Source organism: Lynx rufus, unplaced genomic scaffold (genome assembly GCF_022079265.1).
Source record: "Lynx rufus isolate CCGP_SWC_20201006 ecotype Redwood Valley unplaced genomic scaffold, mLynRuf1.p SCAF_5, whole genome shotgun sequence".
Taxonomy (NCBI): domain Eukaryota; kingdom Metazoa; phylum Chordata; class Mammalia; order Carnivora; family Felidae; genus Lynx; species Lynx rufus.
This window is the reverse complement of record NW_025814867.1, coordinates 32130782-32150883: the sequence shown is the minus strand read 5'-3', so window position 1 is coordinate 32150883 and position 20102 is coordinate 32130782. Positions and strand designations below refer to the sequence as shown.

Below are 20102 nucleotides of genomic sequence, written 5' to 3'. Positions count from 1 at the left end.
TCTGACACCAAATTTTCAAATGGAATTCTGGGAGAAAGGAATATATGTCCTTTTTTAAAAAAAGCTAGTTCTAGAAACAAATCAAGAATAATGAAAAGTGACCTTGATCTAATTTATAATTTCAGGAATTCTGTTAACTAGTTAATACTTTCAGTTTCCTCATCTATAAATGATGCTGTTGGACTAGGAGATAGATCCTTAACCTTACTACTGGAAAAAACAAAAAATTATCAAGTCTTCATACTGCATCCCCATTATTTACAATGACATACAAATATGTTTATTGTTTTCTAAATGGCTCTTGGAAATATTGTGACCAAGCCATTTCAATTATGAAGAAAATGGTTTATCAAATTGAAATATTATTAGTAGTTTCTTCATTAAATGTTCTTCAGTCACAGTTGATTTGTTATTTTTAGTTACATGAACATGCAGCCTACTTGGTGGACAGTTTGTGGGAGAGCTCTCAAGAACTATTGAAAGACTGGGAATGTATGACAGAGTTGCTATTAGAAGAACCTGTTCAAGGAGAGGAAGGTATAGTATTTTGACAAGTTGATTTACATGGTGTTTGGGTTTTCATGAATAATCATACCATCCTATATAGGTCACTTCTTAAAATTAAATATATGTAAGCACACTGTGTGTCTTTTTGCAAAGAGAACAATTTGTTTCCTGTAACAAGTAAGAATGTCTCTATAGTTTATAAAGTTTATAACATCTGTAGAGTTTATAACATCGTTCTAGATTAAGACTACTACCATGCTGCACAGTTTTTAAAAATCCATGTGTTGTGTAATACTCAAAAAAGTTTTCTTTATGCTGATTTAAGACACAAAATACTGATGTACTTCATTTAAAAAAAAAAAAATGTGCCCCTAGAATTTTACTGTATTTATGTGTGAATTTGGAAAAGGCTTTGACACATAAGGATTTAATTAGACCAGAGCCATCCCCTTTTGTTATATTTTCTTAAATATTAAAACCAGGAAATAAAAAGTCATTTACCTAGTTCCAAGAAATAGAAATAATTGTTATATGAAAATTTCTGAAGTATGTATCTTACTACGTTACATAATTAATATGAACAGCAAAATGGATATGTATATTTAATAAAGTATATTCTAATTCTAAAAGCTTATATGAATATGAGCTCCTTAAAACTAGAAATGCTTTTTCCTACAAATGGTTTGTTTTTCAAACTAACCCATGATAATACTTTAAAGAACTGCTGTTTTACTTAATCCATACAACAGACCTGGAATGTGGACACTTTGATATAAGTGACACTTGGGGTGAACCAAACATGGACTTCAGAATCAAAAGAAATACATTCAGAGTTTTAACTCTTATCTTTTGTCACTAGAATTCTCATTTTTTTCTGATTGTTAGCTTCTTTTTCTTCATAATACAGAGGTTATTTTCTTTACATATCTTATGTGGGTTTTGTGAGGATTAAATAAGATAGTATACTTTTGATTTCCTCTTCTGTTTCCCCTATTTTTTTTTTTTTTTCTGTGTGGTTCAGCCCTCTGGGATATAAGAATAAAATGAGCCATCTCCTGCAATAGACTACCTGAACAGGTCACTAGGAAAGTGATCATCCCCTATGTTCTTTCTAAGCAGTGATGCTAATTGGCATTATCTACTCTGACTTTAACAAATTCAGTGAGAGAAACAACAGGTATGCATCATATACAAATACACTCCAGTAAAGTGGCTCACATTGCCTCGTTTAAACAAATATTTGCCTCACAACCTCATTCTTAATCTGTAACAAAAATCCTTCCCCAAATTTTCCCAGACCTTCTTTTAAGGTGCAGGTAATTATAGTATATTTGACCCTACTTTATAATTTACTTTATTCTCATGTGTTTTTCTCCCTGGATATCCTTGTTAAGAAGATGGCCCTATTTCAAAATTGATGGTCCAACTAGTTTCACTAGGTCAAACTCTCAACATTACTCCAAAATTTTCTCTTTATTTTACTTACACGGGTTCCTGCTACATTCACTGACTTTATGCATTCTGTTTCTAGTGAATCTTACCATTTTCTCTAATAAATACAGTCCAGTCAACACTTGAGCAAAGTGCCTGCCATAGTATATAGTAGTATGTTCCATTCATTTTTTTACCCTTGACTGTTTCCATAGAATCAGCGTATTATCAGAGTGGGTTAGAACTTGTTGTTTTTTCTTTTTGTCATCCCATGCTCTATAAGGTTATTTCCAAGGAGAAGAAGGGAGGCAGGGGAATATAAATTACGGAAAGAATAGACAAAGTGCTATGCTTTGGTACTTTTAACCTTTTACTCATTTAAATAAGATATGTCAGTCAGTAAATAGTAATTACTATGTCAGTTGTCAAGGTGTTTTGCATGGATTTATCTTGTTGAAATAACTACGTACTCTTAGATGTTTTGTGATTTAAGTTTAGTTAAGACATTGGGTTTAACTTCAGTCAAGAAGTTAGTTTGGTTTGGCGTGACATAGGTTTGTTTAGTTTGATTTTAACTAGAAAAGTGAGTTATAAAATGGGAAAAAAGTTTTTAAGTGAACCAAAGTTTTAGGATATGAAGGCAAGGCTGAAGAGATTATGAATAACAAGCACAAAACTGTATCTATATCATGACCCCACTTCTTTCACACATTTGTTCACATGCATGCTGTACCACATACTAGCTCAGGCATGGAATGGCATCCAAAGCAATCTTCTTTGCTAGTATTTAGCTGTATTTTCTGGTAACAAAATACCACTAGTAACCTTTATTTTTGAGAGTGATTAGAAATTAAGTTATGTTTTAGGTAGGTGGAGTATGACAGTGGATGAAAGTTCAGTTAACAGTTGGAGACAGAGGACTGAAATTTGGGGAAACAGACACATTGTTAAAGATTTACAATAGCAGTTTAAATCATCATATCCTAAAGAATGCCTCATGGTGTTTTTAAGGGTCAAGTTGTGGTGGTGATGGTGGTGGTGGTGTTTTGTTGATGTGTGTGTGTGTGTGTGTGTGTGTGTGTGTGTGTGCGCGCGTGCGCCTTAGCAGAATCAAATTACTGGGTAAATTTTTAGTATAATATGAGGGCCTGGGTAACAGGTAGCCAGGTAACAAAAACCATAACTAAGTCATTTGACTTATGTGGTTTTCTGCTTCTTCATCTGTTAAAAAGAAAATCCCAAAAAATCTAGTGCAGATAATCTTCTGTGGTCATTTCTGCTAGTAGAATTCTAGTATCTAGGTACTGGATAAAGTATATATGGGCAAATGGAATTCTTCAAAGCAGGAATCATTAATTTATTTACAATTTTAAAATATTTATTAACCACCTTCTGTATTCTAACTGTAACACTAAGCACTCAGGGTGAATTCCTGAGCGAGGTCAGCTCACTGCCCATAAGAAGTTTACATTCTCTTAACGAAGGCAGATCAAAACCAAGTAAAAGAATAATTTAGGAGTTAATAAGTGTGATGGATGATAATATTATGAGGGGTCTATCTTTAGACTGAATCCCTAAAGGAAGAATTCGCTGAGGAGGCCACCTGTGAGTCAAGAAACTGAAGGATGAGGGGGCGCCTGGGTGGCTCAGTCAGTCAGGCACCTGACTTTCGCTTAGGTCATGATCTCGCAGTTCATGGGTTTAAGCCCCACATCGGGCTCTGTGCTGACGGCTCGGAGCCTGGAGCCTGCTTTGAATTGATTCTGTGTCTCCCTTTCTCTCTGCCCCTCCCCTGCTCATGTTCTCTCTCTCTCTCTCTCTCTCTCTCTCTCTCTCTCTCTCTCTCACACACACACACACACACACACACACACAAATAAACATTAAAAAAAAAAAAAAGAATCTGAAGGATGAGGAGGCTAGCCATGGGAAGTGTCAAAAGAGAGCCTCCTAGGTAGGGCTGTCATATCTCAAAGGGAATTTCAATTAAATTTTAACTGTTTTGAGTTTACCATGTCTAAATAGATGATTCAAAATTATAAACTAACAAAATTAATGTCATTGGACACTGTAAGGTTGGGTTATTCTTCAACACTAAGGATTTTTATACAGAGTAGGGGAATGTTTCTGTACTTGATAAGTTCTCTCTCCTCATTTTCTACACAACTAAATTTTCTTCATAAGTAAAAGAAAATACATTTAGTTCATAGACAAACTTGTCATTCCTTTTATCAAATGTGAAAAACTATAAAATTCTAGAATCATAAAAATAGAAACTTAGTTGTTTTATTGAGTGGGAAGCTTTTTTCCTTTTATTTGGATCAAGGAGTATAAATGGAAGAGCTGAAGCTATTTCAGGTGGCTTTCCTAAGACAGGCTGAACTTCATGTGTTTTTCCTAAGACAATTAAAATGTTAAAACCAAAAAATGATTGCATTAAGATATCCATACATCATATTATACAGGATGATTTTAGTACAGAATAAAAAGGACAGGATTTTATTATGTCTTTTCCTTCTCATTGATATTCCCCATTTTTTTAATAATCAATATAACTTCTAAAGCTTAATCTCTTTTAATTTATACCTAAGTCTGTCTCTATAATCCCCGTATCTTTTAGCCTTTAACATAAATAAGTGTACAGAGAAAGGGGGAGAGAGACAGACAGATAGAATTAAGCTATTCAAATCAGTGTCAAATTTCTATCTTTAAAAATATATAGGAATGAATTCGATAAGAAAAGTACCAAATCATTGTGAAGAAAACCATAGCATTTTGTTAATTTGACATCAGATAAGATCTCAAAAATAGAGCTATGCTATGTACCTGACTGAAAATATTACAAAAATGTCCATTCTTTCCGTGTAGTATATAATTTTTTTTTTCAATACCAATGCAAGAAGTGCCTGAGTGGCTCAGTCAGTTGAGCACTCAACTCTGGATTCTGCCTCTGGTCATGACCCTGGGGTCTTGGGGCCAAACCACACGTCAGGCTCCACACTGAGCATGGAGCATACTTGGGATTCTCTCTCCCTCTGCCCCACTCATGCTCTCTCGCTCTCTCTCTCTCTCTCTGTCTCTCAAATAAGAAAATAAAATAAAATACCAGTTTGAATTCCAGTGGGTTTCTGCAAGTTCTTCAAGATGAGATGAGAGGAGGAACTAAGCAAAATGATTTCATATAAAATGTTTTCTTTTGTTTAAAAGGATAGTGCTTAAGAGCACAGACCCAGGAATCAGACTACCTGAGTCCATGTCTTGACTCCACTACTACCTGAGTACTTTGAAAGTTACTTAACTCTGTGGCTCATTTTCCCCATCTGTAAAGTGCGAAGATATTAGTTCTATCTCTTGGAATTGTGTTGAAGATAAAACAAGTTAACATACAAATCACTTACAACAGTGCCTTACTCATAATAAGTGCTTAATTAGGAGTGTGTGGGTGGCTCAGTCAGTTAAGTGTCCAACTTCAGCTCAGGTCATGATCTCGCGGTTCACAGTTAGAGCACTGCTTCAGGCTCTCTGCTCATAGCTCAGAGCCTGGAGCCTGCTTCGGATTCTGTGTCTCCCTCCCTCTCTTTGCCCCTCCCCCACTCATGCTCTTGTCTTTCTCTCTAAAAAATAAACATTAAAAATTTTTTTTTCAGTGCTTAATTAATTGTTTGCTATTAACATTATAGAAATTAGAAAATATTTAGAAAAAGGCCTGGGTAAGGGAATCTTGTTCAACTAAATGTTCAGATTAGTTGAATTAAGTTATATATTAAGGTGTAACACATTATAAAGCAGCTATCATCAAAATAGGATGGCGTTGTAATAGAAATAGACAAATAGATTAGTGAACCTAAAGAATCCAGAAATCATCTAACCATATATGAGAGCCTAAAACATTTTTTAAATGTTTAAGTGGGACATTTAAATGCAGGGAAAGCTGGTTTACTTAACAATGGTGGAGGCATAATTGGCTGTTCATCTGGTGTAGGAATAAATAGGCCATATTCATGCAACCAGCAGAAATAAATTTCAGACAGAATAAATTTATAAAAGCTAGAGAGAGAGAAGAAAATGAATTAGAAAATATATTTTTAGGGACCCCTGGATGGCTCAACTCGGTTGAGCATCTGACCTCAACTCAGGTCACGATCTTGCAGGTCACGCATTCAAGCCCCACTTCAGGTTCTGTGCTAATCTCTCGGAGCCTGGAGCCTGCTTTGGATTCTGTGTCCCCCTCTCTGTCCGTCCCTCCTCCCCACCCCCCGCCTTGCTTGCTCTCTCTTTCCCTCAAAAATAAACTTTTTTTTAATTAAAGAAAATATATTCCTATAATCTCTAGGACAAGGAGATCTTTGAAAGCAATGCAAGAAACCCAGGAGCCTTTTTGTATCTGTATGAGATAATAGATGTTCGTTAACTTTGTGATAATTTCACAATATATGTAAGTCAGATCATTATGCTGTACAACTTGTACAGTGTTATATGTCAATTATATCTCATTAAAACTAGAAAGATAAAAAAAAAAAAAAGCCAGAAGCCATGAAACAGTACAGATGTAACTTTGTAAAAATTAACAATTTCTGTAAAAAAAAAAAAGTCTAACAAAAGATACCCTGAAGATTCTGGCATCAAAAGGACAAACTAGGAGAAAGTATTTGCCTCATTCAAAAGACAAAGTTACTACTCCTTATACTCCTTATACGCAGGAATTCAAGAAAGGTGAATAGCAGTAGAAAAATGGGCAAAGAATAAATATAAAAATCTCAGAAAAAAGTTCTAAGCCAATAAAACAAGAAAATACATTTCACTGATTAGTACAAAGGAAGAAGCAAAATAACGAAATAACCATTTTTCAAATTGGCAGAAATTAAAGGGATTTGTGACATTTAGTGCTGGCTAGGGATATGAGGAACCAAACATCATTGCAGTTGGAGGTTTGAATTTCCATAAATAACCTTATATTTATTTTAACCTTTGACCCATTACCCTGTCTCAGAATTTATTCTACAGAAACATAAGTATCAGTTACATAAATATATGTGTGTTAATGATATTTGTTACTGCATTGTTTATAGTGACAAAAATTTGGAAACAATTTGAGTAAAAGGTAGAAGAAGGTTGACTGAATTGTGGAACACTTATTATGTAATAACTTATAATTATTTAAGAAATTATTCATAATGTGTACATAGTGACTTGAAAGATATTCAAAATCTATTGTTATTTTTTAAAAATATGTAGAGCTCACTTTTTATTTAGAAAAAGATATCTTATTGTATGAGCTTTAAATGATGAGAAGGAAATATGGTAAAATTTTGGTATTGCCTAATTCAGAAATATGGTCTTAGGCTGGGTATTAGAAGAAACCAGTGTCCTCTTTTTCTTTACTTTCTAATTCTCTTTCATGTTTGACTTAGGATAAGCGAGCTTAACTTCGGTCTTTAAAATAACCAGTAATAGAATATGTTTGCAGTTTTTTATAACTGTGTGTTCTCTTTAATACATGGTTATTATAAAACTGTCTACTCATACTAATGCGTTTTGTTTCACTTTAGCAATGTCTGACCGTCAAGAGAGTGCTCTTATAGAGCTAATGGTTTGTACAATTCGTCAAGCTGCTGAGGCCCATCCTCCAGTGGGAAGGGGTACTGGCAAGAGAGTAAGTTAAATTAGTGAGAAATCTACCAAAAGACTTTTAATGTAATTAACTGTCTTAAATATTTGAAAATTTTGATGGTATATGTATGCATAAAAACATGGAATTTCTGTAAAGGATACATGCTGTGGTGCTTTGTCATTATATACTGTCTACTGCACTTAGGTTTCAAAAATAGATTCTTTTCTTCCATGTTCCCAAAGCACCTGTACCTGCTTCTGTTCTAGTACTTTAATAATTTTCACATTCATATCTGTTAAAAATGCAGAAAGGCTCTGAAAGCAAACTGCCTAACTTTACTCTTCCATTTAGCAACTATTTAATCTTCAGATAGTTGATTATTTTCTTTGTGTGTTAATTCTCTTATTTGTAATATGGGGCTAATAATGCAAGTTTTATTGGCTATAAAGATGAATTGAGATAGTCATTGATGGAAAGACCAGCTCTGGTGGTGTGCAGAGGTAGGTAATTTCTCTCTACAAAAAAAGAAAAAATGAAACTGCAAAATTTGTTAAAAAAAACTTATCAAAGAGCTCTGGAAGTTCACCAGAGATAAAAAACAAATTGAAGGATTTGTTTTTGAAAAGCTGCTAAAGCTTCAGGTAAAAGCAACAGGAGTCTGCTGCCTTCTTGCCTGGGATTATGATGCACACACACCCATCCACAAAGTTGATGTTGTGTTACCAGAGTGGTACTGTCTGCAAAAAACAGCAGCTTTGCTCGCAGAGGGGGCAGACTCAATATGGTACAAATGGCAAAAGTCCAGAGCTTTGTGAACTAAAAATGGCAAACATGGTAGAAACAAACAAGGAAAACCCACAGCTGTGATATTCAGAGGTTGTGGTCCCAGATGGGAAGAACAGTGGACCAGCCAAGAATCTAAAAAATCCTGGAAATGAAAAAGCCATAAAAGGATGAGATGAGCTCTCCATACATCACTGGCTGACTGAGAAACCTGAGAAAACCCAATGGAAAATAAAAGTCAAAGCAAACTTAGGTATTAGCTGGACTTTTTTTTTTTATTGTTTTTTATTTTAATTCCAGTACAGTTAAAATACAGTGTTATATTAGTTTCATATGTACAATATAGTGATTCAGGAATTCTGTACATTACTCAGTGCTCATGATGATAAGTGTACTCTTTAATCCCCAGATGCCCCACCCACCTCCCCTCCGGTAACCATCAGTTCCTTCTCTATAGTTAAGAGTTTGTTTCTTGGTTTGTGTGTGTCTCTTTTTATTTTCCTTTGCTCGTTTGTTTTGTTTCTTAAATACTATGAGTAGGATCATATGCTATTTATCTTTGTCTTGACTTATTTCACTTAGCATTATACTCTCTGGTTCCATGCATGTCATTGCAAATGGCAAGATTTCATTCCTTTTTATGGCTGCATAATATTCCATTGTGTATGTATACAGTATCTTCTTTATCAATTCATCTACCAGTGGACATTGGGCTGCTTCCATAATTTGACTATTTTAATAATGCTCCAATAAACATAGAGTTGCATGTATCCCTTTCAGTTTGTGTTTTTGTGTTTTTTGCATTTTACCCAGTATTGCAATTAGTAGATTGTGGAACAGTTCTATTTTTAACTTTTTGAGGAATGTCCATACTGTTTGCCACAGTGGCTGCACCAGTTTGCATTCCTACCAACAGTGCATGAGTGTTCCTTTTTCTCCACATCCTCGCCAACACTTGTTGTTTCTTGAAGAAGTGGCTGATCTTTGAATATACTTTCTAACCCAGGTCTCAGAGGGGAGAAGCCTTATATGTTGGAAGTATTTAAGCACCAACTCTGCCCAAATCATTGATTGACCAGGAATCTATTGAAATACTGAAAACTCTTAGGAAACAGGCTTTAAAACAAAAATAATGAAAATTCTAAGCAGAAGCCACATCCATCATGAGAGAGACAGATTATATATACATTTCAGGTTTAAGATTACTTTTTTAAGTAATGAAACTCAGAAAAATCAGTTAAAAATCCATAATTGATTCACCGTATTACCTAAAAATGTTGACTCTTCCAGAAAAATTACAGCCATGCAAAGAAACAGTAAAATGTGACCATACTCTGGGTGAAAAAAGCAGACGATAGAAATGGCTTTTCAATAGGCCTAATTATTGGATTTAGCAAATACTTCAGAAAATATGTTGAAAGAATTAAAGGAAAATATGTTCAAAGAATTACAGGAAAATATAACAGAAATAAGGAATCTTAATAATGAAAAAACTTAATGGAAATTCTAGAGTTGAAAAGTACAATGACATTTCAAATTCATTATTTGGGTTTAACAGCACATTTGAGATGACAAGAAACATCCTACATGAACCTAGATTAATAAAAATCATTCTGAAGAACAGAGAGTAAAGAAGACTGAAAAAAAATGAACAGAGCCTGAGAAATATGTGAAACAATATTAAGTGCATCAAATTTGTATAATGAGAGTTCCAGAAGGAAAGGAGAGAAAGAGGAAAGAAAAACACTTGAAGAAATAATTGCCAGAAACTTCCCAAATTTGGTGAAAAACATAATCCACAGATAAAGAAGCTTCACAAAACTCAAGTAGTGTAAACACAAAAGATTCATCTCTGGACAGGATAGTCACTGTTGAAAGCCAAAGACGAAAACATCTTGAAAGCAGCAAGAGGAAAAACATGTCATGTAGAGGACAATTGTAATAAGATTACTAATTAATTTTTTATAAAACAGTAGAGGCCAGAAGACTGACAGAATGAAATATTCACGGAAAGAAAAGAAAATTGCCAACCAAGAATTCTAAATCCAGTAAAATTACCTTTCAAATATGAAGGTGAATTAAAAACATCCCCAGATAAACGAGAATTTAGAGATATGTTGCTGGAAGACCTGCCTCAGAAGAAATACTGAAAGAAGTCCTTTAAGCTATGAAGAGTAATACTGGATGTTAATTCTAATTCATAGGAAAGAATGAAGGCACCAGAAATAGTAACTATGTGGGTGGCTATAAAAGGCCATGTATATTAATATATCTCTTTTTCCTCTTCTTTAAAGGGACATAAGATTAATAAAAGCAATAATTATAGCACTAAAGCATTAAGATTATAAGATATGCAGATATATGTTACAGCAATAACACATATATAATAACACACATAATAAAATAAGGGTAAAGGAAATGGAATTATATCGGAGCAAAATTGTTGTATTTTGCTGTAACTCAATATTAATCTAAAGTTGATTATAGTAAACTAAAGAAGTATATTATAATCCCTAGAGCAACTACTGATACCTAAAGAAAATGAAAGCAAAATCAACAAATAAATTATAATAGTATACTAAAAAATGTTTAACTCCAAAAAACATAGTAAAGAAGGAATGCACAAAAAAAGATGAGATGTATAGATAACAAAATGGCTGACATAAATGCAACCATATCAAAGCTTACATTAAATATGAATGTACAGAAATCCAAAAAATAAAAATAGAAAAAACTATGGACTGGCTATGGAAAGATAGTAAGGAGTTATTGTTTAATTTTGTTGGAGATGGCAAGTTTTATTCTTAAGTCTTCATCTGTTAAAAACATACAGTGAAATATTTATGGGTGAAGTGAAATGATATACCAAGAATTTGCCTTAAAATGCTACAGGAAATTAAAGTCTTTAGGAAATTAATGAAGTAATAGTGACAGAATGAGTACTTTTAAAATTTTTCCAAAATAAAAGTTTTAAAAACTTTATGTGTTGTTCCAACTTTAACTGAGCCCTTTCAGGCTAAACATTTCTTACCCTTTTGACTTGTGTTAATCATTTTTTAAGCACCTTCTTGCTTTCTCAACAAGTTCACTTTCTACCTTTACTGTTTATATTAGTTTTCTATTGCTATGTAAAAAAATTACTTTAAAACTTAGAGACTTAAAACAATAAGGCTTTATAGTCTCATACAGTTTCTGTGGGTCAGAAACTTGGGAGTGCCTTAGCTGTTCTTTTGGCTTAAGGTTTCTTATAGGTTTGCATTTAAGATGTTAGTCAGGGCTTTAGCCTCTGAAGATTTTATTGTTATTTTACTGCTTCTATAAATGGCTTAACTTACATGACTGGCGAGTTAGTGTTGATTGTTAGTGGGAGGCTTTAGATCCTCACCATGTGGACATCTCAGTAGGACTGTTTGAGTGCTTTCAGGACATGGTTGCTACCCCCTCCCCCTGCTCCCAGAGTGAATGATCAAAGTGAGAATAAAGCAGAATGAATGACCCAAAGGAAAGTAAGGTAGACTTCTGTGTCTTTTATGATCTAGTTCTCAAAAGTCACACAACATCATTTCCACAATCTCCTATTGATTACACATGTCAGCCTTAGTCACTGTGGGAAGAGACTACAAGGGCATGAATACCAGGAAGGAGTTACTGGGTGTCACTTGACGGCTGATTCCTACATTACCCTAGCATAGGAATCTCCAAGAAACCCTGGATCCTTTTAATAGAGTAGTTTTTAAAGTTAAAATCTTGTACCTAAGAGTACTCACTGTCAATTGATTATTATTTCTGATAGGCATTTTGAGTATACAGAGCTAAAAATATATATGTATATATTTCTCTGTATATATCCATATATACTAAATTACACATTTATGTTGATATTTATGACTTAAATTTAGCATAACAAGGTTTTTCCCTCTTTGATTTTGTATGTTTTTTCTTTTATTTTTTGGAAATATGTAAAACATTTATGTAGTTAAAAGGTGAAAAACATGTAAAAATATACATTCGGAGGAGTATTACTCGGCAATCAGAAAGAATGAAATCTTGCCATTTGCAACAACATGGATGGAACTATAGGGTATTATGCTAAGTGAAATTAGAGAAAGACAAATATCATATGACTTCACTCATACATGGAATTTAAGATACAAAACAGATGAACATAAGGGAAGGGAAGCAAAAATAATATAAAAACAGAGAGGGGACAAAACATAAGAGACTCTTAACTATAGAGAACAAACTGAGGGTTGCTGGTGGGCTTGTGGGTGGGGGAATGGGCTGGCTAAATGGGTAAGAAGCATTAAGGAAGACACTTGTTGGGATGAGCACTGGGTGTTATACATAGGGGATGAATCACTGGAATCTACTCCTGAAAACTTTATTGCACTATATGCTAACTAACTTGGATATAAATTTAAAAATTTTTTAAATAAAAAAACATTCAGAGAAGTCTTTGATACACGTTTCTCCCTCCTACCAGTAACCATTTTTATTTGTTTTCAGATTATCCTTTAGTGTTTCATTTTACAAGTATAGGTAAATGCATGTACTCCATCCTCCTTTCTCTCACCCTCAAAAGATAGTATATTTTGTACAGTGTCTGTACCTTACATTTTTTATTTAACAGTATATCCTAGATATCACTCCATAACTGTATTTGGAGATCTTTATTTTTTTATGGCTGCATAATATCCATTATGTGGGTACACTACTGAGAGTCTTTTGGGTTGTTGCCAGTCTTTTACTATTAGAAATAATGTGTAGTGAATAATCTTGTGTCATTTCATACTTGTACCATGTGTGTTGGTGGGGTAGATTGCTTCAAAGTGAGATCATTAGATCAGAGGAAAGATATGTATACAGTTTTGTTAGATACTGGCAAAGTCTCCCTTCATACGTGGTATTCCATTTTTACCATCCCATCAGAGATACTGTGAGGATTAACTGAGTTCGTGCATGTAGACTGCCTAACATGATCACTCAATCAAAGACAGTTTTTTCCCTAAAATCAATATTCTTAGACCTTTCATACATTATCAAATGAATTTCAAGACTTCTCAATACTCTGAATACATTCCTAGATGTATATTCCACTTTATATGTAGTCCTTTTTATTACTTTGTGCAGAACTGAATACAATACTTGGTAAATCATTCCAGAGTGATTATTTTGTATTTTAAGAGGTAGAAAAACAATATTAAGTTCCTGGAAGAAGAATCAGATAGGAGGCCCTATTCTTTCACATTCTCAAACATCTGTGAGAATGAAGACCATTCTCAGCAAACTATCAACATTCCAAAAAATGTTGACATCGCTCCGAAGGGATGCACTACTATTGTGAAGGATGCCAGACAAACCCTGCAAAGAGACTCAGTCTCCTTGGAAAGAAAAAGAAGAGGCTCCAAGTTGACAAATGGTGGGCAAATAGAAAAGAAATGGCTCTGGTTCGCATTATCTGTAGTCATGTACAGAACATGATCAAGGGCGTTACACTGGGCTTCCATTACAAGGGAGGGTCTTTGTATGCTCGCTTCCCCAACAACATTGTTATTCGGGACAGTGGTTCTCTTGTTGAAGTCTGAAATTTCTTGAGTGAAAAATACATCTGCAAGCTTCGGATGAGGCCAAGGTGTTGCTTGTTGAGTATCTCAGGCCCAGAAAGATGAGTTAATTCGTTAAGGAAATGACAGTGAACTTGTGTCAGATTCAGCTGCTTTGATCCAGAAAGCCACAACAGTTAAAAACAAGAATATCAGAAAATGTTGGGATGGTATCTGTGAAAAAAAAAAAAAAAAACAAAAAACAAAAAAAAACAGTTCAGCAGCCTGATGAATAAGATCTAAGTTTTCCAGGGGTGCCTGGGTGATTCAGTCGGTTAAAAGTCAGCTCTTTTTTTTTTTCTAGTTTATTTTGAGAGAGAGAGCATGCGCACACCAGTGTGAGCAGAGGAGGGGCAGAGAGAGGGAAAGAGATAATCCCAGTGTCAGTGTAGAGCCTGACGCAGGGCTTGATCTCAAGAACCATGAGATCATGACTTGAGCCTGAATGCTTAAGTACAGTTAATTTACTGATCCACCTAGGCATTCCAGGCATCTAACTTAATGCTTAAGATTTTCTGTCTCCTTCTCCCTCTGCACCTCCCCGCACTCTCTCACTCTCAGACAATAGAAAAGATGTCCCAGCTACAGAAACAGCAAGGTGCCAAATGATTTCTCAGACTTATTTGTGGTGTTTTAAAGATACAATAAAAGCTGTGTTGATTTTTTTTTTAAATGAGGGTTTACATTTATAAAGTGGTAATTTATATTGGAATGTTTCTGTTTTGTAATACCATTCAACATTATGATCCTAAGTTCCTTCAAGATAAATACAAAATGCAGAATATTTTGGGGAAATGATTATCTTGAGTGCAGAGATATTGTTAGTATATGCGTCAAAAAATAAGTGAAAATTTATTAGCTGCTGATAATATAAAAGCATTACTTTCTAAAGTATTTTCAGAAAAGTGTATTTAACATAGGGGAGATTACTGTTAACATATTGAGGTTAAAACTCTGGAAAAATTGTTTCACCATTAGTTCTAATATTTTTATGTTGATAATTGGTTTTATAGAAGTGTTTGTTTTTGTTTTATTTAACCTAAACAAGTAGTAATTTATCTAAATTTGGGTGATTCTTAAATAAGTAGTTATTTCATAAAGTAATACTGCATGTTAACTAGAAATAAGCATAAAACTAGAGATATTTGTTTTAGTAATTAGTTTGTTAAGCTCCTCTGAAAATTCTCGGGTACGTTATCTGCCAGTGCTTCATTGTTCTGTGTAACATTCTAGATTTATAAATTAGTATGTGACATTATGTTCTTTGCCCATTTAAATTTATTTCTAGGTGCTAACTGCCAAAGAGAGAAAAACTCAAATTGATGATAGAAACAAATTGACTGAGCATTTTATTATCACACTTCCTATGTTGCTATCAAAGGTATAGTTTCATTTACATTTCTGTGCTAATATGCCACTGAGTTTGCTTATTACACTGAACTATTAAAGTAGTCACTTCTTTTTTCTTTGCTTCTCTTCCTTCTAGTATTCTGCAGATGCAGAGAAGGTAGCAAACTTGCTACAAATCCCACAGTATTTTGATCTAGAAATTTATAGCACAGGTAGAATGGAAAAGGTAAGACACTGTGAAATTGAAATTCTATTATAGTCAGTTTAATTAACTAGATTATTTCATTTCATGTAATCTATAGGCTTATAATTTGACAGATGCTTATTTTTATTAATCTAAATATCATAGTTTTTTTTTTTTTCCTCCTCAGCATCTGGATGCTTTATTAAAACAGATTAAATTTGTTGTGGAGAAACATGTAGAATCAGATGTTCTAGAAGCCTGCAGTAAAACCTATAGCATATTATGCAGTGAAGAGTATACCATCCAGAACAGAGTTGACATAGCTCGAAGTCAGCTAATTGACGAGTTTGTAGATCGATTCAATCATTCTGTGGAAGATCTACTGCAAGAGGTCTGTTTTAAAGTTAATGTGTATATATGTGATAATTTTGGCTAATAGTTATTCAGAGTTGTTGAATGTGTAAATTGTTTCCATTTTAAAGTAAAATCTAGTAGAATTCCCTACCTCTTTCAGATCTTAGCATTATTGCAGCTGTTCATCCTGTAAAGATTAGCCTTGGTTATACTTTTATTTTAAACACCTATTTCATAAAAGCTAAATCTTTTCTCTTTTAAGAAATACCTTTTTAAGGTCTGGCTTTTCTTAATTCATTTTTTCATTTTTTGTTCCTGGAACCTAAATTATATTTTAATATTATTCAACTCCTATAATGTGCTAATGAATACAACATAAAAATTAAGTGTACTTATAAGGAACAGCCACTCACCAGTGGTGTGCCCAGGATAGCAGCAGACCTCTCCCAACTGGTTTGTTTTTTTTTTTAATGTTTATTTTATTTTTGAAGGAGAGAGAGTGAGCATGACCAGAGGAGGGGCAGAGAGAAAGAGGGAGACAGGGGATCCGAAGCCCCAACATGGGGCTCGAACCCACAAACTGTGAGATCATGACCTGTGTTAAAATCAAGAGTCACACACTTATTCAACTGAGCCACCCAGGCACTTCTCCAGCTGGTTATTTTTATAATTACTTTTGTGATTCCCATTTCTTGCCCTCTTCCTCCAATCATTGTAAGGCAATTTGGAACCCCCACAGATTTCTGTGCTCTGATGGCCAGACTGATAGGATTTTCTTTTTAATCTATGTAACCAATTTTTCCAACTTCTAATTTTTAATTTTAACTTCTGAGTTTTATCAACCATTTTTTATTTTTCATTGTGATTTTGAGCTACCAAAGGAACTGACAGTAAAATCTTTGAAGTAACCATTAAAATCTTTAAAGCACGTACCTTTTCACTCAGCAGTTTCAGTGAATTTATGCTAAAGTATTAATCAAAAAAATGTACAAAGTTAACATTTATGACATTGTTTAAAATGCAAAAATGGTTATCTCTGGGTATTACAATTATGGCTGTTATTTTTTATTTTTTTGCTTATTTGTACCTTGTTTCTTACCAACAGTGAATATGTACTCTTTATATAATAAAAAAGAATTCTTTTAGGCAGTAAGCATTAACAGACTTTCGTGTGAATTTGAGGGTAAGTAAAGTTATGGTAATGAAGTGATGTCTTTTTTTTATTTATAGGGAGAAGAAGCTGATGATGATGATATTTACAATGTTCTTTCTACATTAAAGCGGTTAACCTCTTTTCATAAGTACGTCATTTTATTTAGATTTGGTTAATAACATATATTAGCCAACGTAAAATAGACTGTTTTGATAATATTTGACGTCTGTATAACAATGGAAAATTTTAGACAAATATAGAGATGTTATGATTTTTTTACTATTCAGATTTTCTCTCTATAAATTATTGGTTTTTATTATTTGATTATTTAAGGAGTAAGATTTATCATTCAAGTGTAACAAATGTACACTGTAGATGGGCTTACTCTGTAAGCTAGAGTTGTTGTTTTTTTTAATTTTTTAATATTCATTTTTGAAAGACAGAGACAGAGTATGAGTGAGGGAGGGGCAGAGAGACAGAGACACAGAATCTGAAGCAGGCTCCAGGCTTGAGTGTCAGCCCAGAGCCCAATATGGAGCTCAAACTCATAAACCTTGAGATTATGACCTGAGCCGAAGTCGGACACTTAACCAACTGAGCCACCCAGGCGCCCCATAAGCTAGATAGAGTTTTATAGGTATAATTTTCAATTGATAGCTTTTAGAAATCTTAATAAGAAAAAAATTTGGGAGGAAGCCATGAAAGTTCATCTAAGTGTCATTTTCAAATTGTAATTTACATGTCCCTTGTTAATGAAGTGTGTTTGCTCCATAAAGAAAGGAAAATAAAGATCTTTGTTGTCTAAAGAATGTTTAAGTGTAGCCCTTACATTAATGAACACTTCAGATTTCAAAAGCAATGTCTAAAATCTAAGACTTTTAGATTTTCTTCTTACACAAGTACATTTTTTAGACTTCTATGGAGAAATAAACTCTTAGTTTTAAAAATATTTTGACATTTCAAAATAATAATTGACAACTAATGTCAAAACTCCTATTTTAAAAAATATTTTGACATTTCAAAATGAAAGTTAACATTCACTGATCTATTTTTAGTAGTAGAACTCATGAGAAAATAAAATGTCAGCATTATTTCAATTAAGAAGCCTATAGCCACACTAAATTTTGAGCTTTGCCATATTTCCTTTCCCCTATTTCTGTCTTTCTTTATCTCTATTTTATGAATACAAATTTCTTTTAAAAATACATATGGGGGCGCCTGGGTGGCTCAGTCGGTTAAGCGGCCCACTTCGGCTCAGGTCATGATCTCGCGGTCAGTGAGTTCAAGCCCCGCATCGGGCTCTGTGCTGACAGCTCAGAGCCTGGAGCCTGTTTCAGATTCTGTGTCTCCCTCTCTCTGACCATCTCCCGTTCATGCTCTGTCTCTGTCTCAAAAATAAATAAACGTTAAAAAAAATAAAAAAAAAATACATATGTATTTTTATGTTTTGAAATTATGAATGGATTTGTTAAAATGTGTTTTAAAATATACTAGGAAGAATGAAATGGAATACAAGCTTAGGTTGACTATGTAGTAGTAACCTTCATTGAAAGGTGCGAATTTTTATTGTTAGTTTCTTTTAATTAATTCCTAATATCAGCTTATATATTTTGTCTCCTCTCCCCCTTCATCGTCCTTGTCCCTCTTTCCCTTTTCCCTTTTTCTTCCTTTTTCTTTCCTTCCTTCCTTTTTTCTCTACTTCCATCCTCTTTACTTCTTCCTTTCTTTCTGAGTACTTGAACATTTTTTATCCATCTTTTTTGATTCTATAAGAAAATGAAGTTTATACTTCTACCTACTCAAACTGAGTTCAAATTTCAATTTTCTTCTACTCTAGAATAAAGTTAATGCATTTTTGTTTATTTTAGTGCTCATGATCTCACAAAATGGGATCTATTTGGTAATTGCTACAGATTATTGAAGACTGGAATTGAACATGGAGCTATGCCAGAACAGGTAGGAGTTTGCTGATATTCCTTCTTTGTCCATTTTAGAAGACGAAGCTTCTCTGAGATCACACAGGATTACTAAAAGCCTTACATAGAAAGTATAATCCTTAAATGCAGATGCCTCTTTTGAGAATTATTGCTATAGTAATTGAATATTACTGGTAGGTGTTCATGATTGGATGTTACTGGTAGGTGTAATATATCTTCAGGTTTGAACAGAAAAAAGTAGAGAAACTTTTTCCTAATGTATTTTAAAAATTTAATACTAAAGTAAACATTATTGTTCTTTTAGGAAAAATCCCATTAATTTCCATAGTAGTAACTTCAAAACTTGATTCAGTTTGATGAAAATTCCTAATTATGGCTATATTGTAGGTACTCTTCTAGATATTGATAATGGTAAGCCTGAGGTACGGCTTACTTTTTATAGTAGAACCATAGCTAAGTAAACTTGGAGCCTCTATTTAGATTTTAGACCTTTTTGCCTTCATATGTAAGTTGGAATGGAAAGGGCAGGAATTCACCAAATTTCTCTAGTCTGGAAGACACTTAAAATAGTCAATTCTATATGAGAATTAAGTTGTTAATTGTTAATTAACAGTTACAGTTATTACAGTTGTTAATGGTTACATGTAATGTAGTTAATTTTAATTGACAATTACATATAGTTATTGTTACTTAGCAATAACAATCTGTTGTAAGAATTAAGAGTTGTTTTGTATACTGCATATACTCATTCATTAGACCAAAATATCAACCAATAGTGAAGTATAGGTGGTGTTTAGGGGTGGTCTCATGTATTTCCATTTGGTAATGAATGCTTAAATACTAAAGCAGTAAGAATTTCAGCAGGTGTAACAATTATGATTTCATATTAAAAGTTAATCACAGAAGTATACTTTCTCATTGCTCTGTTTATATTCTCAAGCTGTTCTTTAAAGTTGAAAGGGATAGAGTTGAGGTATTCCTTGTTTTGGTTTCCTCATTTTCCTCAAGAAGATAATGAGAATAGCACAACTCTGTTTCATCTGGGGATTATAATTATGTCAAAATTTATTTTTAATTCACTATACCATCATTTATTGTTGTAGAACTGACTTGTGACTTCTTTGGTTGTCGTCTTTGATTATCTTGGTTTTCTCTTACTTATTTTCTTATTTCTTCCATTTTTAATTTC

The 20102-nt window shown here is 33.5% G+C and overlaps 1 protein-coding gene and 1 pseudogene across 1 annotated transcript in view; both read left to right on the top strand.

Annotated features, from left to right (window-relative positions):
• Positions 1–20102, top strand: part of STAG1 (stromal antigen 1) — a 400899-nt gene that overhangs the window by 311673 nt on the left and 69124 nt on the right. The window contains exons 15-21 of the mRNA XM_047100346.1: positions 420–537; positions 7488–7591; positions 15224–15316; positions 15422–15511; positions 15657–15860; positions 17054–17124; positions 18845–18932. Of these exons, the coding sequence (XP_046956302.1) occupies positions 420–537; positions 7488–7591; positions 15224–15316; positions 15422–15511; positions 15657–15860; positions 17054–17124; positions 18845–18932 (768 nt within the window). The remainder of the gene's footprint in view (positions 1–419; positions 538–7487; positions 7592–15223; positions 15317–15421; positions 15512–15656; positions 15861–17053; positions 17125–18844; positions 18933–20102) is intronic.
• Positions 10400–14252, top strand: LOC124526488 (60S ribosomal protein L9-like; annotated as a pseudogene).